The sequence below is a fragment of the Oryx dammah genome, unplaced genomic scaffold (genome assembly GCF_014754425.2).
Source record: "Oryx dammah isolate SB20612 unplaced genomic scaffold, SCBI_Odam_1.1 HiC_scaffold_2, whole genome shotgun sequence".
NCBI lineage: Eukaryota > Metazoa > Chordata > Mammalia > Artiodactyla > Bovidae > Oryx > Oryx dammah.
In genome coordinates, this window is record NW_024070186.1 from 198,425,037 (window position 1) to 198,451,620 (window position 26,584).

Below are 26,584 nucleotides of genomic sequence, written 5' to 3' on the forward strand. Positions count from 1 at the left end.
GGCCTTCACTGCTGCGCACAGGTTTCCCCTAGTGTTGGTGAGCAGGGCTACCCCCCCGGTTGCGGTGCGTGGGCCCCTCATCGTGGCGGCTTCTCTTGTCGAGAGCACGGGCTGCAGCCTCACAGGCTTCAGTAGGCGCAGCGCGAGGGCTCAGGAATCCCGGCTTGCCGGTTGCAGAGCAGGCGCTCAGTACCTGTGGCCAGGGACTCAGGGGCTCCGCAGCATGTGGGATCGTCCCGGACCAGGGACCGAACCCGTGTCCCCTGCGTTGCCAGGAGGATTCCTGCCCACTGTGCTGCCAGGGAAGCTCTGACTTCTTGATAACATCTGTTGCGATTGGTAAAAGACCCAGTTTCTTACAATAAGCTTTATAACCTTCATGAAATAAACCCAAGGCTAAATTCACCTCTGGGGATCCTGAGTAATGAAGCATGGCACGGTAGGTGAGTTTGTCTACTGACAAAAATAATATCATTAAAACCACAGTCAGGGACTTCCCTGGTGATCCAGTGGTTAAGACTCGGTGTTTCCAATGCAGGGGCTGTAGTTTCGATCCGTGGCCGGGAACTAAGATCCCACATGCCACACAGTCAGAATATACACATACTAACAGTTTAGGGAAAAAAAAGGACAGAGTGCATGGTCTGCCTTGACATATTCCAAATAGCTGCTCATTCTCTTTTAAATGCCTCAAGTCTATGTATGGCCATACAACCCCGAACCTGCCTGATCTCAATGAAATGGGTAAAAATTCATTCAATTTTTAAGCAACTGTGGCAGGAGTACTAGGAATCAAACATACTAGGGCAGCAAGAGGTGACCCGGAGTTCAGCATGAGACCGCCGGGCCAGCACCCATGGAGAGCAGATTGTTGTGGTGCTAGCGGCGGAGGCGAAGGTGGGCTTGCTGCTCGAGTTGGGGGGCAGAGGGGGCTTCAGGGCGCAGCAGCAGCAGTGGTGGGGTCTGCTGCACCTGAGACGCCGGCTCGTCCTCTGTCAGCAGTAGAGGCGGTCGCGGGACAGAAGCCTGTGGCTGCTACCGGATGACAGCCTCCCCCCAGAGGTCCCCAGAGACCAGCCAGCTTTCAACCAAGGCCACTGAGAAACTGAAATAGTGATCTTAGGCCCTGCACTGTGTGGGGAAGCCAGCTGGGCTGAGGGGTGGGGGCTGTGGACAGAGATCTGGGCCCTGGGGGCTCCCCTTCTCCAAGGAGCCCCTGGTGCGGGGAAGAGCCGCTTCCCTCTGCTGGCTCCGGGACCCTGAGGAGGGCACCCATCGCCCCTCTGCCTGGCCGCTGCTGTCTGGGGATCCCTGTGGGGGGACGTGCTGGGGGAGCGGGGGCCACCGCCTGAGGCCCTGGGAATTTGAGGAGAGCTCCCACCAGGCCTGGGGCCCTGGAGCAGCTGGCGGGCATCTGTGCTCGTCACCGCCAGGAGCGCCTGGAGACGACCAATTCCTGCTGCTCTGTCCAGGCCTGAGCCTGGAGGGAAATCGGTCTGCAGGCAGAATAGCATGCACCTCACTCCCGGCTCCACTTCCCAAGAGACGGGCCACGTGGGGCAGGTGCCCCCGCAGATGCTGCCAAGAAGAGCAGCCTGACCCTGGGGCAGCTGGTGGTCAGTGAGCTCACCGCGAGTGTTTACAGCAGCAGCCGGGCACGGGCGGCGCCCAGCGTCGCGTTTGTCTTTCGCCTCAAAGGCGTCCTACGTGACTGCAGCCTTCAGAAACAGACCTTTGCTTTTAGGGCATTTCGGGCTCAGAACAGGGTTGGGGTGAGGGGCTGTGATTTCTTGGTGAGGACGTGGGGAGTGGAAAGGGAGGTGCCCCCGCGTCCCTAACAGCTGACACTGACGGAAAGCGGGGTTCGGGAGAGGGCAAAGGGTGGCGGGTGGGCTCCGCAGCCCCGCGAGCCTGCCTGCCCAGACCCGTCTCTCCTGTGGGCAGGCCTGTCAGCTTTGGGGTCAGCAGTCTTGAGAGTACTTTCTCCCTTCACCTCAGTGACACTCACCTCCTGTGCACAGCACACTTTGGGGACCAGTGCCGCTGGGCTCACAACTGGCGGCCGCAGACGCCCCGTACGGCCCCTCCCGCTGCGCCTGCTTGTCCCGGGAAGCCCGCAGCCCCGTCCTGCCCCGTGGCCGCGAGGCTCGCCCCCAAGTGGGCTTGTGCTTCCTTCATTTTAATACCTTCTGACTTTCCTACCAAACGTCTCCTCATAAACAGAACAGAAGGGGGGAGGGCTAGTGTTTTAAGAGTACAAAGTATAAATACTGGCGTTAGGTTTTCATTACTTCGTTTGCGGCCGAGGGGAAGCAGGCTGTCGCGGGCGTGGACCTGAGAGGTGGGTGTGGGAGGCAAGCACACCGGAGGGCGGCCGGGCACCGAGAACACGGCTCACCCTCACACCGGGCGCCTGGGGAACGCCACGGGGCTGCGCCTGGTTCTGCCTCGTCTCCGGGGGCGAGGGAGCAGGGGCTGGAGTCAGCGTCGTCTCCTGGATGCCTGGCCTGGGAGGAGGGAGCGAGCCTTGGGCGCAGGGGACTGATCACCGCGCGCTGTGCTTCCGGCCAGTGCGGCCCGGCCCGCCCGCAGCGGTGCCCATGGAGCAGCGTCTATGCCGTCACCGGCTGCGCGCCCGCTTGGTCCGGGGAGCAGCTCTGGTGCCCACGGCGCAGCTTCTTCATCAGCCGCCGCAGCTTGCCAGGGAAGTTTCTGTCGATGTGGCGGTACAGAAGCGGCACCACAGCGCTGCTGGCGAAGGCCAGGAACCTGGACAGGTCCTTGGCGAGGAGGAGCGTCCCCACATGCTGCCCGGCCAGTGGCTTCCCCCGCGCCGCCAGGACCGTGCGCCCCAGGAGCGTCAGGTAGTGGGGCGTCCAGAGCCCGAACTGCGCGCACACGGTGGCCACCAGCAGCCTGTGCGCCGAGGGGTCTGGGCGGCCCGCGTCCCGGTCGAGCGGCGTGTCTTCCTTGCGGACCCGCGCCAGCAGCGCGAGCGCGTAGAGCGCGGCCAGGCCGGGCACCAGGTAGCCGACGAGCAGCATGATGGCGTCGTCCGCCGCTGCGTCCCGCATCCGCGAGCACTCCACCAGCCGTGCGGCCATGTGGCTGCAGATGTGGAAGAGCAGGGAGGAGAAGCCGGCGAGCAGGGCGCCGCCCCAGACGAAGCCGCACACGTGCCGGGTGTTGTAGACGCTGGACATGTAGGTGCGCGGGAGCGCGCGCGCAATGTAGCAGTCGAGGGCCAGCAGGGCCGTGGAGTACAGCGTCACCAGCGCCGCCACGTTGAACAGCACCAGCAGTGAGACGTGCACCTCGCTGCCCCGGTCCCAGGCGGCCCCGCCGGCTGCGCCAGGGCCCAGCAGGTGCGCGGGTGCCAGGGCGCAGAGCAGCAGCCCGGCCGCCGCCATGTTGGCGAAGTAGACGTCAGGCATGGTCATGCCGCCGGGGTCGTGCAGGTTGGCCAGCAGCAGCAGCGCGTTGTAGCCCAGGCCCAGGGGGACGCCGCTCAGCAGGTAGAGCAGCGACAGCGCGGACAGCGCCCTCTGGACGTGCAGGCAGGGCAGCGGGTCCTCGCCGCCTGTGCCGTTGAGCAGGCAGCTCCACATGGCGGGCTGTGGGAAGAGCAGCACGTGAGTCCTTGGCGACCACAGCCCGGCCCCCCGCCCCCAAGGCCGGCAGGAAACGGGGCTGCGCTCCGAAGGCATTCTCGCTGGAAGCTGTTAGGGCCCTGAAAGCCACGCGGGCCTCCTTGACCCTGTTTGCCAGGAAACTCACAGCCCTGGAGCTTTAAGGCGCCTGCTGGCACCTTGTGGCGCCTGGGCCGCGTGGGAGAGGCCTGTAGCAGGAGAGCTGGGGGGCTGGGGGTGGACCCAAGGCCTGGCCCCGCGGCCCCCCTCGCGGGAACCTCAGCCTTCCTGAGGCTGCGGCAGCCCTGCTGTGCACATCCTTACTTGCACTGACTGCGGAATCCTATGACACCCCCCCCCACCCCGTCTGTGCCCAGCAACCCGCCTCCCTCGCGCGGCCTGGGCAGCGCTGGTGTGCTGTGCCAGGGCACCGGAACCGCTGTCCTGAAAACCAGCTACCGCTGGCGCCCTGGGAAGGGAGGTGGTGGGAGGTAGTCTGCACCGCATCTCGCGTCCTTCCGGTCCCCTCCCTCCCAGCCTGGCAGGGTCAGGGCAGGCGGGCGCTAAGGTCTGGGTGGGCCTTGGAGTGTGGAGGAGCCTTGGTGGTGAGGGAAGGACAGACTTTCTTGAGAAACGCCTGAGTCCCGGGGAGAGGGAAACCCTCCCCACCATGCGTCCTGAGCCCACCGGGCTTCTTGCTCTCAGAGCGAGGCCAGCAACCCTCTGGGGCAGACCCTGGCCTCCCAGGTCCAGGGGCGAGGGAGGCCCCGCCTGCCCTTAAGTGGCCCGGCCCCCACTCCGCGGGAGGGGAATGACCTGTGGCCTCGACAGGCGTCTGTTTGCCAGCCAACGCGACGGAGCAGGCGCCCGCTTACAGGGTGTGTGCCTGTGACCCCCTGCCGCCCCCGACACGGAGGGGTCAGGCAGGAGCCTTGCGGGGCGGGGGCGTCTGTATCCTAATCAGCCGCTAAGGCAGCAGTCGAAGGCGAGGGCGGGACTGCTGAGCGCCTGCTGCCTGCCGGCTTCATCACCTCCAGGGAGGGCGTCTACTCTCAGACGCCGCAGGGACTCAGGCCCCTCTTCCCAGACCTGGGGTCAGGGTGTGGGAAGGAGCCCCAGGCAGGGCCGGGCCTGAGGGGTCCTTGGAGCCCGCGTCCATCCTCTTCTAGCCGATCCGCTGCCCGTTTCCCTCCCGAATGCCGGCGGGCTCCCGCGCGCTGAGCAGGCCGGCACGCTGGTCCACAGAGCGTCCTGTCGGTGCCTGACCAGCCCGAGCGCCTCGCCCGCTCCCAGGCTCCCCACTCGCTGCGGGCCCGTTTCCCGGTGGGGCGTGCTCCTCCGCGAGGCGTGGGGGCGCATGCGCACACTCGTTGGGGGGGGGGGGTTGCTGTGCGTGTCCGCCGCCTGGTTCTCGCGGTGCCCCTCCGCTGCAGGCGGGTGCAGCTGCGCCTCCTGTTCACAGCCATTTTGGAGCCTTGAGGGTTGTATCGGGAAGGGCCCCCTGCCCACGGGCTCCGCTGAGGCCCGACGGGGGTCCCCTGGTGCGCCTGCCCCTCCTGGGGGGTCTCCATCCACCGGAGGGCAGGTTCGGCCAGGGGAGGCTGAGGACGGAAGGGTGGCCTCTGCGATGTCGGGTGGGGCAGTGGAAAGGGCCCCACGGGCTCCTGGGCTGAGGGAAGCGGGGGACGTGCTGGCAGGGGCCCTGCCCTGCTGGAGACCCGCGCGGTCCTTGGGAGGCGATCACGTGGAGCAAATCAGCTCAGAACTTTTTTCAAGAGCTCAGGTGCTTACACGGCCAGCTTGCTTGACCGGAGAGGGGTCTGTGCGTGTCTCAGCGGCCAGCCCATACACACAGCTCATACACACAGCACTTGGAAACCCTGCCCACAAACTAGACAGCTCTGTGCACGTCCTGTCGGCGTCCGCGGCGAGGACACGCTTGGCTTCAGATGCAGCTCAGGCGCTAAAAGTGCCGGTTTCCTTTGCTTTCAGTCTGACTTCGCTTTTTGTTCCCGTGTTCTTCCCAGAGGCTCCTCGCCTCCAAGTGTTAGGCATGGGAGTGCGGGTGAGAAGGGCAGGAGGCAGACTGCCGACGTGGAAGGGATGAGGCACTGAGATGCTTGCTGGGGCGGGTGGCACCCATGGGCTCTTGGGAACCCAGAACAGCAGCTGTGCCCAGCACTCCCAGACTTGCCGTCAGCATCGGTCACTTTGGGAGTGTGCGCCCACCGCGCGCGGCTGCAGGGCAGCTGGTCAAAGCGTGAGGCCTCTAGCTGGTGTCTCTCCGTGTCCAGGTCCCTGTGCTGCCCCTGCCTATCACCCCACCCGCCTCTGAGTCACCCCACTTCCCTTTGTGCTCAGGCTCTGGGAGTGCAGGAGTCTGGGAACAGGCTCCCCTCCCCCGAGGCCCTGTGAGCAGGGGCCCTGAGAACAATGGCGGCCCCCGCCCTCCACACTGGCGGGCAGGGCTGGGCTGCCTTTCCAGTCACCAGCTCTCTGTTCCCTTCCTTCCTGAGAAAGGGGAAGTTGGACCGTGGCCAGAGACCAGGATTCCGAGCAGGGCTCTCTGTGGTCCTGGCTTCTCAGGGGCAGGAGGCAAGGCCAGGTGGGCCCTCAGCCGTCAGGCCCTGCCCCTGGCCCCACAGGCCCTCACTGTCCCCGCGTAGCAGGGCTGATGACACCGTCTGCGGCTGCCCGTCACCCACTGCAGATCTGACCGGTGTCGTCAGGACGGCCCCAGGGGCAGGAGGGGCCAGGAGCCCAGCAGCGTCTTCCAGGCTGCTCCTGTCACCCTGCTCCGGGGCCGTCCTGACAACACCGGTCAGAGCTGCCCACTGCCACTCGCGGGCCTCCCAGCTCCCAGCCCACCCTCTAATGCGCCCTGCCTGCCCCTCCCACCAAGCACCCCTGCCCACTGCCCACCCGCCGGACACACACCTCTGCAGACCTGCCTGCAGGCACCCCGGCTGGCGTGGCCACCTTCCTCCTGTGCTTGGTGGGGCCTCCCAGACCTCTGGGCCCTCCTCCATGCCTCCCTAGGCAGCAGCGCCCACCAGGTGCCGTCCAGGGCCCCGTCATCCGACAGGGCGTTGGGGGCCCTGACCTCCCGCCCACCCTCAGCCGTGCCCTGGATCCCTCCGGGACTCCGGTGCTGCCAGCCTGGCCAGGGCCTGGTTCTGCCCCGCCGGGTCTGCGCCTCCCCCCAGGCCTTCTGTCCCCCTCTGCCAGGCCCGGGGACCATACAGGTGTGCTGGAGACATATCCCCTCACTCTCGGACCCTCACCCATGGGTGCCCCTCTTCTGTGGCGGGTATGCCCAGCCAGGCCTGCAACCAGCCTTTGTCCACGGAGCAGGGTGGACAGCGACGCCAGCAGCAGGACTGCCCAGCCCTGATGTCGTGTGGCCTGGGGCGGGCAGGCTGGTGGGCTCCAGCATCCTGGCTTGCTCCTTGGTCGTCGAGGGGGTCCGGTGGTCACCGCATCTGGTCTCTCCCAAGAGGATTAACTTGACCTGAAGGTGACTTGCGTCCCCACTCTTTGAGAGTTCTGTCGTCTCTGATCAGGCTTCTGGGGCAGTGGCCCTGCCTGGCCCCGGATGACGGCCGCGTGGCCAACTTCCGGCTGGTCTTGTTCCAGGGAGTAGAGATGTCTTCACAGCCTCGGGCCAGGGCGGTTCCCGCCTGGGGCCAGCAGTGGACTGGAGAGGGGAGCGCGGCCAGCCTGGGGAGGGCACCGGACTCCCAGGTGGACCCTGACGTGAGCGCAGGCTGGCGGCGCTGCTGTGGCATCAGGGAGGGGGTCCCCTGCTCTGCTCTGGACCTAAGCAGGAGCTCTCGGGACGCGACATATCCTCCTGGGTGCCTGCGTGGGTGCCGGCACGCTGGGCAGACAGGGCCTCGCAGCACCCGGCCTGGAGAGGGGGCTGGTGGGCAGCAGGGCCATGGGGCAGATGAGCTGCTCGACGCCCAGGACTCTGAGCCGGGCGCTGGGACAACAGTGAGGCAGCCCCTGGCCGCCCCACCCCCCACGCGTTGGTGATGGGGACGGGGGACACGGTAGGGGCTGGTGGCAGGCCCCGGGAGGGGGTGGCATGCGGGCCAGGTGCCGTTGGGGGACACCGGGCCACGGGGCGCGTGTCTAAGCCCCGGCCGCACTGAGGGCCGCCTGCCTCTTACGCTCTCGTCCTCTGGGGAAGCAGCTCGATCGTGCCCCCTGGCCCGACTCAGACCTCCTCTTGGGAGGGGCGCGTGCTGCCTGGTGGGGGCTCCCATCCGTGGGCCGCAGACTGAGGACCAGCCTCCCCGGGCGCCCTGCCCGCAGCTGCCTGGCTTGGGTCCCTGGTCAGGCCATCGGGAGGATGGAGTTTGGTGGTGAGCGCGGCCCTCCCTGGTGCTGGGCGTGGAACGGCGGGTCCTCGCCTCCCACACACGGGCGCTGCTGTGCTGCCTCCTGACTCTGCCAGCTGCCGCGGGGAGAGAAGACGGGGGAGGGAGGGCAGGGTGCGTGAGCGGGCCCAGGCCAAGGGCAGATTCTCATGGAGCGGGGGTGGGGGCAGGAGGTCCTCCCACAGCTTAGTGGCCCTGGGCCCCCAGGGCTGCTGTAGGGACAGCCGGCGAGTCTCTGGAGCCGCGCTTGCCGAGCCGGGGCCCCAGCCCTACGGGGTCCTGGCGAGTCCTCCCCGATGGCGCCCTGCTCACAGGCGCCCCTTCTTTCATTCCCTGCCGGCAAGGACCGCACGCCTGGGTTAGCTGCTGGAAGTATTTTGAGGCCAGATGTCAGCGTCTTTTCTCCTTGGGCTTTTTTTTTTTTTTAAAAAAAGAGCCTAGAACTGTATACACTAACCCTTCAAAAGTGCATGTCCACAGGCAATGAAAAGCTTTGCCCGAACGCAGGGCTACAGCCCACGGTCATCTCCATGGAAAGAGGGGGGGCCAGGAGTGCAGCAGAGCAGAGGCGGGCGGGGGCCCTGTGCGCACAGCCTGCCCAACTGAAGCACCAGCTAACTCCCCTCCAAGGTCACTCACCTTATCCCACTGCACCCCGTCTGTTCCTGCCTGCCCAGAGCACCCCAAAGAGGGAGCTCCATGACCAGTGTCCTGCAGCCTGTGGGCTGGCCTCAAAGGCCTTTCCCCAAGGCGAGCACGAGGACCCACCGGGCAGAAGGGCTGGCAGAGCTCAGTCCAGGAGGTGGGCACAGGGCCCCGAGGCCAGGGCAGTGTGTCCTGGTGGGCACCAGCCGGGCCTGCCTGCCTGATGTCCTGGAGACCCACTGTGTACTGTGCCTGGACTTCAACTGAGTGCTCTGGAGCCATCAAAATGCTTTGAAAGTGACTCGAGTGTTTATTTCCTTTTGCAATAATGGGCAAAGGCTCTAGCTACAATTAACATCCAGCTGGTAGGAGCCAGACACTCCGGAAAAGCTGATGTTTTCATCGGTTTTCAACGTAGAGCGCTTACGCATACTGATTGGTATCACAGATGCTGCGCCTTCCTAGGCTGCGATAAGCAACGGTTCATTATACACTTGGGGTGTCTCGGTTTTCGTAGCCTGTTGCTTTTTAAGGTTCTGAATTAGAGAGCAGTGAGCGTGAAGCAGGCAGCGTCTCCGGTTCTCCCGGGAAGAAAACGGGTTTGCCCGCCGGTGGGGAAGGGCTGCGGGCAGGGGGGCAGCCGGCGGGCCCTGGCCCACCCCCGGCCCCAGGCTCTCCCTGGAAGGATTCGGGCGTGCTCCCCCTCTGCTCGTGGAGCACTAGTCCCTTGCTTTTTCCTCTTACTGTCCCGTGATTAATTTTCTGAGGTTACCGCTCCTTCCAGTACTCTCGATCAGGGGAAAACAGACTAAGAACAGACCCGTCTCCCCTGGCACCCAGTTGGGCCCCTGCCCAGCCCGACACTGGTGTGCTCTTACCTGGGGGAGCGCTGGGAGCAGAGCCGCAGATCTCATCGCGGCCTGTGGGTCTTTCCAAGGGAGGGGCCAGCAGTTGTTTTTGCTCCTTACACTTGGTCTAATAGTAACAGTTGCTTCCTTGGCTCTAATTAAAACTGGGAAACTCCTGTGTGCTCTCTGCCCTCCCACTGTGTGTGTGGGAGGAAGGAGACCCCTGTGGGACTGCACAGGACATCTGGTCCTTTGCACCCTGTCCTGCTGCTTACTCAAAGGGGGTTCTGTCCACAGGTCCCTGGGGGGCGGAGGAGGGACCTGAACTCTGCCCCTTGACAGCATCGCAGTTTTTAGAGTGAAAATTCACTTTTACGCCTTACACTGAGGCCCCCTGCTCTGCAGCACCTGTGAGAGAGACCCCACGGACACTTGCTGCTGCCCAAGCGCCAGAGAGGCTGCAGCCTTGAGGGAGCTGGAGGACATGGCCCTGGTGGGCGGCAAGTTGTTTGCTGAGGTTCCCAGATGACATCCCAGGGCCTGGAGGGTGTGGCTGCCGCCTCCCCAAGCAGTGCCTTCCTCTCAGGCCCCGGAAAGTGGCTGGCCCCTCGTCCCACCTGGAATCACGCATGTGTATTTGCTGGCAGTGACCTTGGCAAGTTTGTCCCTCTTTCACTATATAATAGGTTTAAGCAGCTCTAGGGCTAATGATGCTGAAGCTGAAACTCCAGTACTTTGGCCACCTCATGCGAAGAGTTGACTCATTGGAAAAGACTGATGCTGGGAGGGATTGGGGGCAGGAGGAGAAGGGGGCGACCAAGGATGAGATGGCTGGATGGCATCACCGACTCGATGGACGTGAGTTTGAGTGAACTCCGGGAGGTGGTGATGGACAGGGAGGCCTGGCGTGCTGCGATTCATGGGGTCGCAAAGAGTCGGACACGACTGAGCTACTGAACTGAACTGAACTGATGAGGGCTCTCCTGATGGCTCAGGGGTAAAGAACCTGCCTGGCAAGGCAGGAGACCCAGGTTTGATCCCTAGGTTGAGAAGATCTAGAGAAGGAAATGGATACCCACTCCAGGATTCTTGCCTGGGAAATCCCATGGACAGAGGGAGCCTGGCAGGCTGTAGCCAGGGGGTTGCGAAGAGTGGGATATGACTTGGCAACTAAACAGCAGTAAGCAGTTCTGCGTCCTAGCCTAAAACCCCACCACTCATGCCCAGTGGACATAGGTGCTTTTCTCCTGTCACCCACCCGCCAGGGGCTTCTGAGTTCCAGGGACCCCAGGTCAATGCAGAGCTAACGCTGGGCTCGTCTCTCCTCTGTATTTCTGTGACCCCCACGGCAGCAGGACAGCAGTGGTCAAGGGCAGGCCCTGGCCCCAGCTTCCTGTCCATGACTGGCCACAGTATGCATGCACCAGATGGGAGCCATGATTTTTAAAAGCCTGTTATCTCTAGAGGCTTTCTTCATTTAGCGAGATACCAGAGGTTCCAGTTTGGAGCGCCAGACCCGGCAGGCCAGGGAGCACAGTTATGACCAGGGCCTCTTTCTCCTCCCGGTGGTGACCGGTGCCCCAGTGAGGACCCAGCTGAGACGGCAGAGTGTCTGGTCCCCGTTATGTGTGAGCAGCCCGGGAGCGTGGGCAGCTATCGTGTCCCCACTCTGGTGTCTGCAGAGGCCTGGCCAGCTGGCCGCCTGGGGACTCAAGGCCAGCCTCGCTAGGCGCTACAGACACAGCGGGGAGGAAGGGGCCGCTGCTCCGTCAAAATCCGGAGCTGGTTGTTGGCGGGTGGCCTGGGGCTGCCAAGTGAGTGTGCATCCAGCAGTGAGGGGGCAGTCCGTCGGGTCCCGACTCGGCCTCTGTCCCCCCAGAGCTCGGTTAGATAGCCGGGGCCAGTGCCCCACTGAGAGAACCCAGCCACCGTGCTCCTGTCCTTAGCTTGGCGGTGGGTTTCTTGTCCCAGGTCCATGGGCGCTCTGAGGCTGGGGCACTGCCTTCTCAAGGTTTGAAGGAGCCTCCAGGCACAGGGGTTTTTTATCAAGTGTCCTAGGACACTTGATATCTCCATTTAGATGCTGTTCCAGAAATCTCCCAAGATTCTGTAATCATAAAAGGGACGAAAGTTCCAGCCACCGTGACCCAGAAGCAGGCGGTCAGCTCCCCGCATGTGGGGAGCCTGTGGAGCTGCCGAGCCGCCTACGCGGCTTGCGGCTCTCAGCGGCCCGGACAGGTGAATGACCGCAGGGCAGCGGCCGGGCTGGCCGGGCGCCGCGCGGCTGGAGGGCGGCCACGGGAGGGGAGAGCGCCCGGGCGGGGCCGAGGGGACCCGGGAGGCGGAGCGGAGAACCAGCCCCCGGCCGCCGCGTCCCCGCGCCGCTCCCCGCGCGGGCCGAGCCCGAGTGTGCCCCCCGCCCCCACCCCGAGTTCGGCGCCCACTCACCGGCTCGCTGGGCGGCGGGCCGCGCAGTCGCCGCGGGAGCGGAGCGGGCAGCTCGGGGCTCGGGCAGGCGGCGGGGCTCACGGCGCGCAACGCCGCGCGGGCCTGTGTACACACGTGACCGCGCCGCGCCCGCCCCGCCCCCGAGCCCGCCCGGCCCCGCCCCGGCCCCCGTTCTCGCCCCGGCTCCGCTCTGGCCCCGCCCCGCCCGGAGTCCCCCGATGCCGACCGGCTCCCGGGCCGCCGAGTGTCCGGCGCGCGCCCGGCTGAGGCCCGCGGGCGGGCCGGCTCGCTGAGTCAGAGGCGCTCTAATCTGCAGGCGACAGACACCCCGCCCTCGAAGGTTGTAATCGGGGCCTGCCAGGCGCACCTGCTCCTCTGCCCCAAGTGTGTTTGCTGGCTCCCCGCTCACCCCTCACTTCCTGGCTTGAGGAATTTCTTCGTAAACAACTGGCCACAGGAAAACCATTTAAAGAGACAGCGCACTGTTTGCAGCCTAATTAATTCCGTAGCTGCTGTTCTAATTAGGTGTTGGAAAAGCGACAAGAACAAGGTCGTTTCCCCTGCTGTAAGGCTTGTGCTCTAACAGTGCTCTTAGCAACGCGCTCTGGCTCCGGCAGGAAGAACATTGGTTTCCGAGAACCCAGGCTTGCGGGTTGCAGCGCTAAGGCAGGTTCACTGTGGTACCAGGGGCTGGTGGAGCAGGGAAATAAGCATCGAGGCCGAGGCTGGCCCTGGGTGGCGGCAGGGTCCTGCCTGCTGGACTCAGGGCCCCTCCTCAGGCTATCCTGCTTCACAGGACAGCTTCCTGAACACAGGTCAGAGAGGGAAGCTGGGGGTCAGCTGGGGAACCAGATCGCCTCTCCTCTGTCACAGCCGCTTGTAGGACCCTGGGGCCCCCCACCCTCCCCTTGGCCCTGTTGTCATGACAGTAACCTGCTTCTTACCCCAGCACCGTCCTTTTGGCGGTGGGTCGCCAGCCGTGGGGAAGACCTGGGCGTGGTCAGCCGGCACTAACGCCCGGCAGTGAAGGGGGACAGGCTCGGCCCAGGTTTCTGTTCTGTGCCCTCAGAGCAGCCTTTCAAGGTGTATGAGCCACGTTTCATCAAGTCTGAAACTCCATCAGTGCTGCGTATACCAGAACTTTATGGACCATTGCAGGGAAACAGTCTGATGGCGTGCGTGTAAGCAGCATGCTGATCTTAGAGTTGTTAAAGTGAGGAGCCGTGTCTTACCGTCGATGGAAGACAGTACCCTCCTCCTTTTAAATGGTGCTGAGGCTCAGAACTTAGGCTGGTGCCCAAGGTCACACAGCAGGTGGTCTTTGCTTTCTTAGGCCTTTGGATCATTCTAGCAATGTGATAAAGGAGTGTTGTTACCTCCTTTTCTGAAAAGCCTTGGAGCCCAGAATTCCAAGCCAGGGGCCCTAGGATGCCGGCGCCTGGCAGAGCTGTGATCGTAACTGGGTAAAGCAGGCCCTCTAAGCCTTGGGTCACCCCACTGCCTTATCTGCAGAGAAAGACCTCCTCCTCCACGCAGGCTCCTGACCAGGGGGAATGGCAGAGTTTGTGCGTGTCAGAGATCTTCAGAGTGGACCCACCCTCCACCCAGGCTCAGATCAGCGTTCTGTAGCTGGGGAATGTAAACGCGCTCCGTGAGGCCTCAGCTCTGTGGCCTGCTTGCCTGCTGCTCCCGGGGCTCAGGCCAACGCCTGGGCCTGGGCCGCGGCACCATCCTGGGGATGGAGCTGTGGGAAGCTGGTCCTGCTCCCTGGGTTTCCAGCTGCGTATCTGGGGTTAGCCGCACAGGCCGCACTTACAAGGCTGGTGCCCTGAGTTTGCGCCACACTGTGGACGAAGGGAGACTGCAGCCCCGCGCTCTGCTGTGGGCCGGGAGGCTGCTCGCCAGGCTGGGGGCGGGGCCGGCCCTCCCGCTTGTCCCGCAGCAGCAGTGACCACAGGGGGCTGCACGCCGGGGGCTCCGGGCTGCTGGTCAGGGGCTTGAGGGCCACCCTCTCTGTCGAGGCAGAATGGTCTTCCTTTTGAAGATGCCCCTTATGGGAAATGACGCGCCAACGGAGAAGTGTGATTGTCCGTGCTGTGTGAGTCAAGGGCGAGGAGTGTGTAGCTCCCTGTTGCCATTAAGTAGCCTGCTTCTCAGCCCAGCGCTGTCCTTGTGGCAGTGGGTCGCCAGCCGTGGGGAAGACCTGGCTGGGGAGACGAGCGGCTCTGACAGGCCAGTGCACTGACCAGGCCCGGCCCCTGGGAGCCACTGGCTGGCCCGAGGCAGGCGCTGAGCCGAGGCTCTGGGGGCACCCGGGAGTCAGCAGCGGCGCCTGGCCCCGGCGCTCCGTCTGGCCTGAGGCTGATGGGCACCCTGCATGCCCAGCAGCCCTGGCACGGCCTTTGTGGCACTTCTTAGGTCTGGAAGACGCGGCCCCTCCCAGGAGCCCCTGGACCACCTGGTGGCGGCCGGGTAGGGGAGGGGGCCCTCTGCGGCTCCTAGGTGCCCCAGTCCGGGTGTCCAGAGGGCCCTCCCCCGGTAGGTGGGCCCCCGCTAGAGAGAGCCCGGCTTCCCATGGGGAAGGCAGTCCGCCCCGTGCCAGGATCCTGACTGAGGCCTTAGGGGACAGTGGGTGGGGGTCTTCGTTTTTACCCGCTAGGACCTGTTGAAATGAACGGTGTGGGGAGGGGAGCTGGCAGACTCCCCTGCACAGGAAAACCTGGGCTCAGGACTGAGGCTGGGTGCCGGGCATCTGCAGGCTGGCTCCCCACGCATGGGCCCTGCTCCTTCTGCCTGGGATGGACGGCCGGCCGTCACTGAGCTGCGCGCTAGATTTCAGGATGCAAGGTCAGCATACAAAGTCAGCTGTGTTTCTGTGCGTTAGCTGTGAACGCTTGGAAACTGATACTCAACGTGGCAGTGTGGCGCCGTTCCCACCGGCCCGGCCTTGTGCTGGTTTCCCTGTCCTTGGGCCAGTGGTAACGTCGGGGTTTTCCAGGGAGCCCTCCTTGGTGCCTCTCCCTCCTCATTCTCTTTCCTAACCCCAAGCAAGCAGCTCTGCCTGCCATCATCCAGGAGGCCAGAGGGCCGCCAGCCTGGCTCTTGGGCCCAGGGGTAACGCCTCCGAGAGGGAGAGTGCCTCCTGGTGCTCTGGCAGGGTCTGAAGGGTGGGTGTACATGCTTGGTGGGCGGCAAGGGGAGGTGACAGGGAAGGGTGCGGGCGCCTGTTGTGGCCCCTGGGAGCTTGGTAAGGACGGTGCCCCTAAGGTTGCCTCTAAGGCTTGGCAGGTGCCACTCTGGCAGGTTTAGAAATTTCCAAATAAATATTTATTAGCGGTAAACAAAAAACCCGACAGTATGGTTTGATGGGGGGAGAGACGCGTGTTTGAATAGTGACCCAGAAGCCACCCCGCACCGGCAACCTGAGTCCTGGCAGAGGTGCAAGAGCAAGTTAAAGGAGGAGAAAGTAGATTCAGCGCAGTCTTTGCTACAGACGGCGCCGCAGTAATGGGACATACAGAGAAAAAGATGTTCAGACTCCTGGGATCCTCATCCCGCCTGGAGACAGACAGTTGTGTTTCTTCCTTTCCAGTCTGAGCGCCTTTGATTTTACTTCCTTGCTTTATTGCACAGGCTAGAACTTGTAGAGGGGTGTCGAATAGCGCCAGTGAGAATGGGTCCCCTCACCCTGTTCCCAACCTGCTGGGGGAGGGGGCCAGTCTGCGTGTTATTTACCAAGTCGAGGAAGCTCTCCTCTATTACTGGTTTTCTGAGAACGCATATCATGAGTGGGTTTCGAATTGTGTCAAGCGCTTTTTCTGTGTCAGTGGACACGATCATGTGATATTTCTTCTTTAGCTTTATAGATTGATTCTTGGATATTAAACCAGCCTTGCCTCTCTGAAATAAGCTCCACTTGTTAACCGTGTATAATTCTTTTTGTATGTTGCCGAATAAGATTTTTGCATTTATATTTATGAGATTTTCATCTATATTTTTCTTTGCCCTTTTTTTTTTTTTTGGTACTATTTTTGTCTGATTTGGTATCAAGGTAACATTGGCCTCATAGAGCAAATTGGGAAGTGGTTTCTTTGCTTCCATTTTCTGGAAGAGGTTGTGTAATTAGTGTTAATGCTTCTTTAAATGTCTCATAGAATTCCAGGGAAACCATCTGGGCTTGGACACAGGCTTCTGGAGTCAGGCTTGCCATCACTTGTCACTTTAGTGATGGCCAGGGCTAGTGGGCAGCAGCACGGAAGCCTCCAGAAGTACTTTGCTTCCTCCCCTCGCAGACTCTGCTCCCCTCCTCCACCCCACTGGGGGCTGAGGCCCCCCTCGTGCCCACACTCACAGTTCCCACCCGCCAAGTGCCTCCGCGCAGGCCTGCGGAAGCTTGTGGGTGTCCCAGTGGGTGTTCCAACCCCCCGTAGCATTTCCTGTGGATTGCACCAGGGCTTGGTTCTGGGAGGCAGTGAGACGGCGTGCCAGGGAAGTCGCGATCAGATCAGCCAGATGGTCTCCTTGATGGCGTCTGTGTCAGACGGATTTACTCTTCCCTTAATGACTCAGAACGAGCCCCGTGCTCTTGGGCACTGGCACCCTGGTTTCGAAAGCTTGCTCTTACTGTCTCGGGGGAGGGGTTTCACGCTCCTAGAACTCCAGCTTGGCAGAGTTGTTCTGTCCCCCCTCCCCACACCCCCCCGCCATCCTGACTTCTCTGCCTCCCGCGGGACCCTGTGCGCTGCCCCCGCCAGGATATGGGCTTGCTGCACCGCTGGCCTGGGCCACCTCTCCCTGGGACATCCACGCGCGGTGCCCTCACCTCCGAGTCTCGCCTTCCTGAGGCCGTTTTCCTTGACCTGTGTCCTCCTACAACCGCTTTAAATTACAGAACGAAGATAAACCCGCTCCCTGGCTGTTGCACCTAATTTTCCTCCTTAACGTTACAGCCTTCCAGCACAGCCTCCCTGCAGCCAGGTGTCTTGGTTCAGGCTGTCACAGAATACCATAGGCTGGGTGGCTCAGAAATAGCAGGTTTATTTCTCACGCTTCTGGAGGCTGGAGGTCCGAGATCAGGGCCCTGGCGTGCTGGTGTCTGGTGGGTTCTCGTCCCAGATCTCGCTGTGTCCTCTTGTGGGGGTGGGGGGTGGGGGTGGGAGGAGCTCCCTGGGTCTCTTATGAGGGCACCCATCCCCTTCAGGAGGCCCCCACCCTCACGATCTGATCACCCCCCAAAGGCCCCACCCCCTAGTGCCATCACAGGGGGTGGGGGTGGGTAGGGGTATAATACGGGAGTTCTGGGGGACTGGAGCTTGGTCTGAGGTAGCAGGCATTTTTATCTGTTCTGGTCCCCACAGTAACCTTAGCACTTAGACTATCTGCTGTAAAGATGCTGCCTAACGAGTCTTTGTGGAATGCCTCCAGGCCTGCGTGGGCCCAGCCTTCCTGACTGGGACCTGCTGGGCCAAGTTGGGGGGTGGTTCCAGGGTCTCTGGAGCTCGTCAGGGTGGACCCAGTGCTTCTGCTGGAGTCACACGGTGCGCAGGTCTCTCGGCCATGCCATCCCGCTCCACCAGCTGGACCTGGTCCACACGGGCCCTTTTCTCTCGGGGTTCCTACAGTGAGCCGCGGGGTGGTGAGTGTTCCCACGCCTGTGCTCGCTGATATGGGCTCGGGGTGGGCAGCCGGCGGCAGCTGGCCTGGGAGCACCTGCTGGAGATGAGCTTCACCTGCTCTGTGCGAGGCCCTGCAGGGACCCTGGGCAGAGGAGGGCCTGCGGAGGGGCTGGACAGGGAGCAGGCAGACGTGGCCCACGGCACACCCTTGACCTGTCTAAACAGTCGCGGTGACAGGGGGCGCGAGATGAGTGGGCACAAAGCTCCCCCTGGACTGCAGGTCCCCGGGCGCAGTGTCCTCGGCGGCCTCGGCCAGCTCCTCCCCCACTCCAGGCCAGCTCTCCGATCTTCCCATTCTGTTCTCGTCTTTGTCCCAGTCTCCCACGGCGGCGCATTCGCGTCACCAGGACAAGACCGTGGGAGGAGGAGACCAGATCAGGGGTTCTCGGGTCAGAAAGGAAGTGCAGAAGACCCCGAATGGAGTCCGTTCCACGGAACCGCAGATCGCGAAAACTGCTTGGTTGCATTTCCGAGCCTCAGTTTCCTTCTCTGTGAAGCGAGAGTACCGATGCACGCATCCAGGGATTGAACAGGATCACAGAAGGGAGACCTCCTAACACCGAGGATGGGCTAGCAGCGAGCCCAGTCCTCCGCTCGGCTCCCCCGACCCAGCTCTGGCCCAGCCCTCTGTGATCCTGCCCCCACCAGCAACCACCGAGCCCGCCTGTGTGTGGACCGGCCTTGGGTGGTGGGGAAACGGCCAAGAGGAAGAGCACAGAAAGACGCAGTCTTGGCTCCGGACCTTGGAGATCCTTATCGGGCCGGGAAGCTGAGACACCTACGCCCAACGCGGGAAATCCACACCCGCCAGCGCACAGCGGGGGGGCATGAAGAGAGGCTGCCAGCACCCTCAGCAGCCAGGGCCAGCGTGTCCTCAGGCCAGGCCCCCACCCCCCCCCCCGAACCCCCGGACCCAGCCCCGCCTCCAGAGCGCACGGGCAACTAGGAACGCTGGCCTGCGGTGTTGGCTCGGGGGCGGGCTTCCTGCATGCATCGATTGCGAGCCTCTACTGAGCACGGGCTTTCTGTCAGTCCCGGCGGTGGGCAGACACAGCCCCACCCCCGGGCAGCTCACGGTGTGGGGATCGAGACACTGATAGAGGACTCCAGGGTGAGTTTAGTGGGTGAGGCAAGAAGGCCTCCCTGAAGCTGGGGGCCGAAGTGGCGCTCCGGTCCGCGGGCAGGACCCAGCCTGTGGTCGGCGCGCGTGCGTGCGAGGTGACGGCACCGCGTGGTCTTCCTGCTCCGCCGCGCGCGCCTGTGCACTGAGGCGAGCTGGAGGCAGGGCCCGGCCTCTAGACGGTTGCTCGGGGCCGGGCCGCTGGCCCTCGGCCTCCCCAGCCGGTGCAGACCGGCCGCGGCGCCGCCCCCGTGCCCCGCCGCGCTTGCGTCACCGCCCACGCGCCGGCAGCCCCGCCCCCGCGCCCCGCCGCGCCTGCGTCACCGCCCAGCCGGCTGGATCTGGTTCCAGCCGAGCCCGGCCGGCCTGACATGCGCAGTGCGCGGGGGCTGCGGCGGCCGGGGATCCGGAGGTCAGTGCTCCGGGCCGGGAGGGGGCCGTGGGGGGGCTCGGGGGCTCGTCCCGCTGCGGACCGCGGGCTCGGGGCCGGCCTGGGCGCGCTCGCGGCGGAGCGGGCCCGGGCCCCGAGCTGCGCCTCGGCCCGTCCCCCTGCCGCCGAGGCCTGGGGCCCGCTGGGCCCGCTGCCCCCGCGCGAGTTCCGGGACCCCGCGCGCCTTCTCGCTCTGCCGGCAGGCGGCGTCTGCACCGCGCCCGCCGGGCTGTCCCCTCGTGGGGCCCCGCACTCGGGCCTTCGTCGCCGGAGGCCTCCGTGGCCCCGCGAGGCCCACCCCCGCGGCGTTAAATGTCAGGGCCTGGGGGCGGAACCCGCCGGAGCATTTACCGCGTTGCTTGCGAAATGGCTTGAGTGTGAGTAACTCGTTACTTGGCTCTGTGACTTTTTTAAAAATTCATTGTTACACTCAAGAATTCTTGGGAAGGGAGAAAAAAAAGCCAACCAGCAGTTCCCTAGTGTTTTGAAGTGATTATGGAAATTATATTTAACGACGAACGAAGGGATGAGGTAGTAACGTGCTTTGTTTTGTCTTTTTCCCTGAACAGTCTTCAGCCTGGTGCCCGGAGGGCCGCCGGGCCCCCGAGAGGCCCGGGTGGAGGGCTCAGCACTCGGCCCTGGTCGTGCAGGCTTCTCTCCGAAGGGCCCGGGGCCCGGGAGCCGCTGAGGACGACCGTCCAGAGCCTGCTGGGTCGCCGCGGGGCGAAAGCGTGATTGAAAACCCTGTGCAGAAACGTGGGGCTTTGCTTGAGGGAAGCACTGTCGGAGTGGGAAAGCTGGTGCCGGGCCCACCTCGACTGAAGCGGAAAGAGGCCTTGTACGTATTTCTTAAAATGAGTCTGGTTTTCCTTTAAATGGCAAGACCGGGGCTGCCAAACTAGGAGCAGGTTGGCTGACTTTTCGGGAGTCGCTGGGAATGGCGCCTTCTGCGTGTTGGAAGTTGTTTCCAGGCTTGCAGCTCCTATACCTGACGTTTCGCCCCGCCCCACCGCTGCTGACTGTTCGGCCGGAACAGTGTTTCCAGGTGAACCGCAGAATGCAGCCTGAATCCCTCGCGGGCCTCACGTCTCCAGAGATGAAGGGGCAGAGGGCTCTCTAGGGAGGAGGCGGGCGTAGCCGTGGCCTGCGGAGCACAGCGGCTTGTTTGAACACTGGCAGTGGAGCCCGGGTGACCTTTGCCTTCCGATAGCTGGGATGGCCCGCGTGAGGCTGTTGACTGAGCAGAGGGCAGCTGGGCTGCAAGCCTGTGTGGGCCTCCCAGTAGTGAAGGTTTCAGGCAGGGTTGTACAGTCCTACACTCGCTTCTAAAAGCCAAGGAAGGCCCACGGCGCAGTGCTCCTCATGCACAGGGAAGCTCTTGGGAGGACAGCCGATGCCTGCTGGCTCCCTGGATGCGGGTGAGATCAGCCTAGAGGCGTAGCCGAGATTCTGGGAAGCGATGAGGTCCGGGGGTTCATGAGGATGCCTGCCCCCTGGAGCTGGGAGGGGCTGTCGGGGAGGAAGGGGGGCAGGCAGCCCCTCCTGTCCTTAGAAGGCCCTGAAGGCTGGGTGAGGGCTAGGTTCCCCGTAGGTCAGTAGACGCAGGCGGCTCCCTGCTAAACACCCGGTTAAGAGGTCTCACTGGCCCAGCTCGTCGGGGAGCCGGTGGCCTTTGGAAGCAGAGTTGCCCCCAGACTTGGAGCTGATGCCTTGGAGGGCTGGGAATCTTCCCGACGCCGCATGCTGTGTGCACCGCGGCCCCTCTGCCGTGTGAGACCTCGGTATCTCTGGGGACCATGTGGGCCTGCTCACAGCGCCCTGGGTGGCAGGTGCTGGGTGCAGCAGGTTCCCCGTGTCCAGGCCCTGGGCCTCGTGGGGTGGTGCTGGCCACCTGTGCCTGCCCTCGGGCATGATGCTTATTGCCCCCACTGGCTGGCCGGGGGGAAGGGGCTTGTTTGCAGTTCTGCTGCTTGGCTCTCCTGTGACCACAAGTCCCTGAGGGCCCCCCCATCCCCCACGGCTCTTCCCTGGGATCGGGGGTCCTGCCTCCCAGCCCTCCCCCAAAGCTCTAGCCTGGCTTTGCTCCTTTGTCCATTCACGGCAGGAGCAGATGGACGGCCTTTGGAAAGGTAGAGCGAGTGAAGTATCATTTGCAGCATCTCAGGATTTTCTGTTTCCAGAAATCGAATCTGATCTTTATAAACAGGGTTTCTGTCTCAGGGGGTTCACACCAGGCCTCCCCTTGGACACGGGCGGGGGCTCACAGTCTGTCCTGGCTGGGACACCACCACCACCACCCCACTCCTGGCCAGAGGGAACCAGAAGGTGGCCCCAGCACAGCCTTGGGAGGTCCCCCCCTCTGCCCCCAGGTCATACAGGCTGAAGCTCTGGGGGCCTTGAAAGGACTTGTCCGGCTGGTCACTGGCTCCCTGGCTTCGGCGCCCTGATCTGTGTATCCTGTGTCTTCTGGCTTTTCCCGTGCACATGGACATAAACGTTCATTTTAATTCTTGGGTCACGAGAAGCGGGATGAAAGTTAAGTCTGTGATCCCTGGCATCCCCAGCCCGCTGAGCGTGCCTCCCGGCTCAGAGCCTTGGTTCCAGAGCTGCTCTCTGATGAGGGCCAGTGTCTCCCACCCAGGTGGAGAGCAGGTCCTGCTTGCAGCCAAAGCTGCAGGGTTTGAAAAGATTACCGTGAAAGACCCTCCCCAGAGCCCTGGCTTGTCTGGGAGGGCCGTCAGCCCATGGCTATGGTGAGACCCCCGACAACCCCCAAAACTCCCCTCTTGCTCTGTAACTGAGGAGCCGGTCTCATGCAGGATTCGTGTGTGTAAACAGGGTCTGTTGTGTGCGTGTTACTGCCCAAGCCATGCACAGAAGAGGCTGGAAGGGCAGAGGTGGACTTGGGAAAGAGACGCCCTTCCTAGGGAGAGCCTGGGGCCCTGCGAGGTGCCCGTGCAGCCCGGGGGCCTGCAGGCCGGAGGCTTGGGCTGGGCCTGGTGGGGTCAAGTGTGGGCTCCGTCTCACCAGTTCAGGGGCTGACTGGATTTTAGCGTTTCCTTCCACTGTACATGTTGCCAGTTGATGAGAGTGGCCCAGGGGGCGGGGGTGGGGGGGTGCAGGGAAATCTCAGCGTGTCCTCTCGTGTTTCTGCGCTGGGTGGGTGTTGATGCAAGGAGGCTCTGCGCTGTGATCTGGTCTGGTTCCCTCATCTGAAGGCCCTGCAGCGTCCGGATGGAGGGCCCAGTTCCGAGGGCCGCCCAGCCGGGGCAGCCGCTGTCCCTGTCCTCCAGGAGCTCACTTGGTCCGGCCGTGCGCTCCTCGAGGCCAGAGCCCGCGTCTGCTTCCCGCCAACACCAGCACCTCTGCAGGGCCAGGACCCACGGCAGCCCCGCGTCCCTGCCGAGGTTACAGCCCCCTGCGTCCTGTGCTTCCTAGAGTTGTTTGGAATCGTTGTAACCAGGACACTGCAAATAAAAGAAGGGCAAACAGCACTTTCTGAATCAGCGAAGGTCACTTGGCGGCGTGCACTGGGGGCACGAGCCCCTAAAGAACCCAGCGGTTTGTACCTGCATTTTGTTTCGAGGGGCAACTGAAATATCTGTGTCTCCTGTGTTTTTGCTGTGAGTGTGTAGGGAGGCTGGGTGGAGGGCTCCTGGCGTCTGTATGCTGTCCAGGTTGCATCTAGTTAATTTCAGAATATTAAGTTTTATTAAAGTACCGTAGGAAACACTCTCTCTTTTGTTCTTTATTTTCGGAAAAGGGAACAGTAATTGGCTACTGTGAGTAGTGCGCGCTCCTCACTCATGTCCGACTCAGTGAGACCCCGCGGCCTGCGGCCCCCCAGGCTCCTCTGTCTACAGGATTTCCCAGGCGAGGACATGGGTGGGTGACCGTTTCCTCCTCCACATCGAGAGTCACCCTTCTGAGTTTTAATAATTGCAGCAACGCATCTGGTGAAAGTTCAGTTCTCCTGGTGGAGCAATGTCCCCTGGGAGCTGAGACAGGGGCGGGGCTTCCTGCCGGGACGCCCAGCTTCAGACCGGAAGGAAGAGCGGGCTGTGTGGCCTGGGGAGGGCTCTGGGCCTTGGTGGTGGTTGGACAGAGACCAGTGGTTGGGGAGCACTGTGGGCTCTGGGCAGTTCTGGAGAGCTGTGCCCTTCGGGGGCCGTCCAGCCTGTGGGCAGACAGCCGAGCAGAGGACTGGACTTTGCCGCCCACACACACACACCAGGGCTACTGGGACTGTGGCCCCAGGCTGCTCAGACCTGGTTCAGGCTTGTATGTTACTGACAGGAACTTAACACACACCTTTCTAGTCTGCTGATTGTGTGGGGTTGGTTGAGAGGTTTCACCCAGACAGCATGTGGGTTATGGGCTGGTGGGTGGGGATGCTGCCCTGCAGCTGGCTGGCCCCCACTGCAGCCTCCCCTGCCCGTATATATCAGTGGTCAGCCAGGAGCAGCCCCCTTCCCCCCAGAATCCCACGCGAGGGGCACGTCCTGCTGGCCCCGCCCCGTCCAGGCACCTGCAGGTGACGGGGGGCAGGGGGCTGGACCCCTAGGCTGTGGTGGATGCTTTTTACAGCAGGCGGCTTCTGGGGCCCATGTGGGTGATGGGCACTGCCCTCCCCCGCCGGGTCAGCCCACCCCAGGACCCCCCAGCTCCTCAGAGTTGCTGCAGAGATCTCACCTCCACCCCCAGTGGGGCCACAGCCCTGCAGTGAGGCCTGGGGGGGACCTTGAGATCAGAGGTGGGCTCCGAGGGTCTAAGGGAGGAGAGCCCGCCAGGCCCATGCCAACCCGAAGCCCTGGTATAACCGGTCGGCACGAGATGGCGAGGGCCCCCAGCATAACCCCACTCTGGCCGTCCCAGCTGACCCTTGCTTGGCCCCTCCCTAGACCCGGGACCCTCGGTGGAGAGGCAGACTCCCCCCGCCAACCCCCGCTTCCCAAGCATCAGCCCCTCTGGGCGGGAGCTGACAGAGGGTCCAGGCTCCAGTGGGAACCCGTGTGTGGGTCTGGGAGGCTGAGGTGGTCCAGGCACGCCACACAGTGGGACCTGAGATGCCCCAGGGGCTGCACTGACTGGCTGTCTCCACACGCACACAGAACTCCGGAAAGCCTCACCCGAGCGTGGCACGGGATCGGTGCAGGAGGGCCCCAGAGGAGGGACACTGACCCAGCTCACAGACCGCCCTGCCCTCCTGGGTCTCTGCTGCACCCGCCAACCTCTGCCCTCCTGGGTCTCTGCTGCGCCCGCCAGCCTCCTTGTGGCGGAATACTCTGCTCCCCGAGGCGAGGGAAGGGAAGAACGGCTGGGAGAAGCCTGTGTGTAACCGGGACCCTGGGCCCCCTGCGTGTGGGCAGGATGCCAGCCCTCCCGGTGAACTGTGGAGGAGCGGTTGGACCCTTCAGGCCCCGCACACTGCCCCAGCCCCCCGGGGGTGCCTGGGTCCACGTCCCGCCCTCCCAGAGCATTATGGCTCACATTCCTGCTGCCCTTCTGCAGCGGAGGCCGGGCCCCTGCCAGCCTCCTTCCTGCGCCCCTCTTGGGGCCCACGGCCCCCCCCCCACGAGCCCGTGGGGCTGGCACCCAGCTCCGCTCACCAGGTCTCTGATGAGGGCGTCTCCTCTGGCCTGGGGGCAGCGGCCACCACCCCATGAGATCGGATGGGTGGCTGGGGCCCCCATGTCCTAGGAGATCTCCTCCTGTCCCTTCCCTGACCTGCTTGACCTGCCGGCCTCCCTCGGGGGTCAGTGTTGACCCATCCCCGGCACCTTCCCTGGGACTTGGGGCTCAGTGGCAGTGCGATGCCCCCTACATGGCTCAGAGGGGCCGGGCTTGTGTGGGCTGCTGCGTGAGCCGCGGGGCATCTCCTAGACCCCAGCCCGCTGCGCTTTGGACCTGTGACAGCATGGATGGGCCTGGAGTGCGTCGTGCTGAAAGGTGATTTCACACACGTGGAATCTGCGACACAAGCAGGCAAACAGGAATAGGGTGGTGGTTACAGAGAGGGGAGGCAGGGGCGGGCGGGGAGGAGGCAGGGGCGGGCGGGGCGGTAAGAGAGTCAACCCCCCGGGGACAGAGGGAAACCAGAGGGCTGGTGGTGAGTGCTTCCCAGGCAGCGCTAGTGGTAAAGAACCAACCTGCCAATGCATGAGTCCCTGGGTCGGGAAGATCTCCTGGAGGAGGGCATGGCAAACCACTCCATTACTCTTGCCCAGAGAACCCCATGGACAGAGGAGCCTGGCGCATTCAGGCCATAGGGTTGCAGAGTCAAGACACGACTGAAGCAACTTAGGGTGCTCAGAAGCAGGAACTCACGTAATGGTACAAGCCAGTGTTACTCCAGCAAAGAATTCGCTGTTTTAAAAATCTGATTTTATTCCTTGTCAGCAGGGGTCTGGCCGTGACTGGTGTTGGTATTTTAGGCACGGCTGTGACTCTTAAAGTGTGCACGTGCCCTGGGCAGCCAGGTTGGGGCCCTGCTGTCCTGGCCTCCGGCTGTTCTGGAACCTGCCCTCACACCAGGGAAGGTGCCTCCCGTGCAGGTGGGCGGCGTGTCTCACGTCAGGGCTGCCAGGAGTCACGGGGTGCAGCCGTGAAGCTCCACGCAGGCGGGTAAACCCCAGCTGGTTCCAGGAGGAGGCGGGAGCAGCTGTGGAGAGCATGTCTCTTGTTTTAGAAGATTCCGGAAGGAGGGGTGTGGCGTGGGAGCAGAAGGGGTGTCACGGGTTGGCATCTAGGAGGAGCCTGCCTGCCAGAGGCCTCAGTGGGCCTCACTTTCCAGGGTGCGGGGGCAGCGCCCAGGGCTCCGGGCCTGCTCTCCACTGAGGTCACTGCATTCTGGGGAGGTCCAGCGGGGCGGGGCAGGGTGGGCTGCATCATAGCCGTAGCGCCCCCACCCCTCCTGCTGCCCTCAGGCCTGGGGGTAGGGGGGGGTCCTTGCAGGCAAGTGCAGCTCCCCCCAGGTCCGGGGCAGGGGGCCCAGGGGTCCCAGACCCTGTGCTGCCTCCTCCCGACGCCCTCACGGCGGTCCCTGTGCTTCCAGGGGTCTGCATCCGCGTCCCTGTCCCCAGAGGAGCAGAGGGTCCTGGAAAGGAAGCTGAAGAAAGAACGGAAGAAAGGCGCGAGGAGGCAGCTGCGGGAGGCGGGCATCGCTGCGGCTCCGAGCCCGGCAATCGAGCGCTCAGGGGCCGCGCTGGCCCTGGAGTACTTGTGCAGGTGAGCGGCGCTGGGCCTGCACCTCATCCAGAGAGCGAGGGTCAGGCGGGCACCGGACGAGACGGTGGCCTCAGAGTTTCCTTGAAAGGCTCGTGGGCACGTGATAGAGGTGGCGCGACGCCACCATCGGCCGTCACCACCTCCGTCACCCCGTCACCACCTCCGTCACCCAGTCCC

The 26,584-nt window shown here is 63.5% G+C and overlaps 2 protein-coding genes across 3 annotated transcripts in view; one reads left to right on the forward strand and one right to left on the reverse strand.

The window, feature by feature from the left end:
* CUNH7orf50 (chromosome unknown C7orf50 homolog) overlaps nucleotides 1-26,584 on the forward strand; it is a 63,862-nt gene that overhangs the window by 33,064 nt on the left and 4,214 nt on the right. Inside the window, exons 1-2 of one of the 2 annotated variants that reach the window (XM_040231615.1) lie at nucleotides 19,497-19,711; nucleotides 26,235-26,407. In XM_040231615.1, the coding sequence (XP_040087549.1) occupies nucleotides 19,676-19,711; nucleotides 26,235-26,407 (209 nt within the window). In that variant the 5' untranslated portion in view covers nucleotides 19,497-19,675. Of the gene's footprint in view, nucleotides 1-19,496; nucleotides 19,712-26,234; nucleotides 26,408-26,584 lie in introns of those variants that run through there. The other variant, XM_040231605.1, reaches the window with a different exon arrangement.
* GPR146 (G protein-coupled receptor 146) lies at nucleotides 2,159-12,038 on the reverse strand. Its single transcript, XM_040231591.1, has 2 exons — nucleotides 11,956-12,038; nucleotides 2,159-3,614 (listed from the first exon to the last, which is right to left on the reverse strand). The coding sequence occupies exon 2, from the start codon at nucleotides 3,606-3,608 to the stop codon at nucleotides 2,613-2,615; it is 996 nt and encodes a 331-aa protein (XP_040087525.1). The 5' UTR covers nucleotides 3,609-3,614; nucleotides 11,956-12,038; the 3' UTR covers nucleotides 2,159-2,612.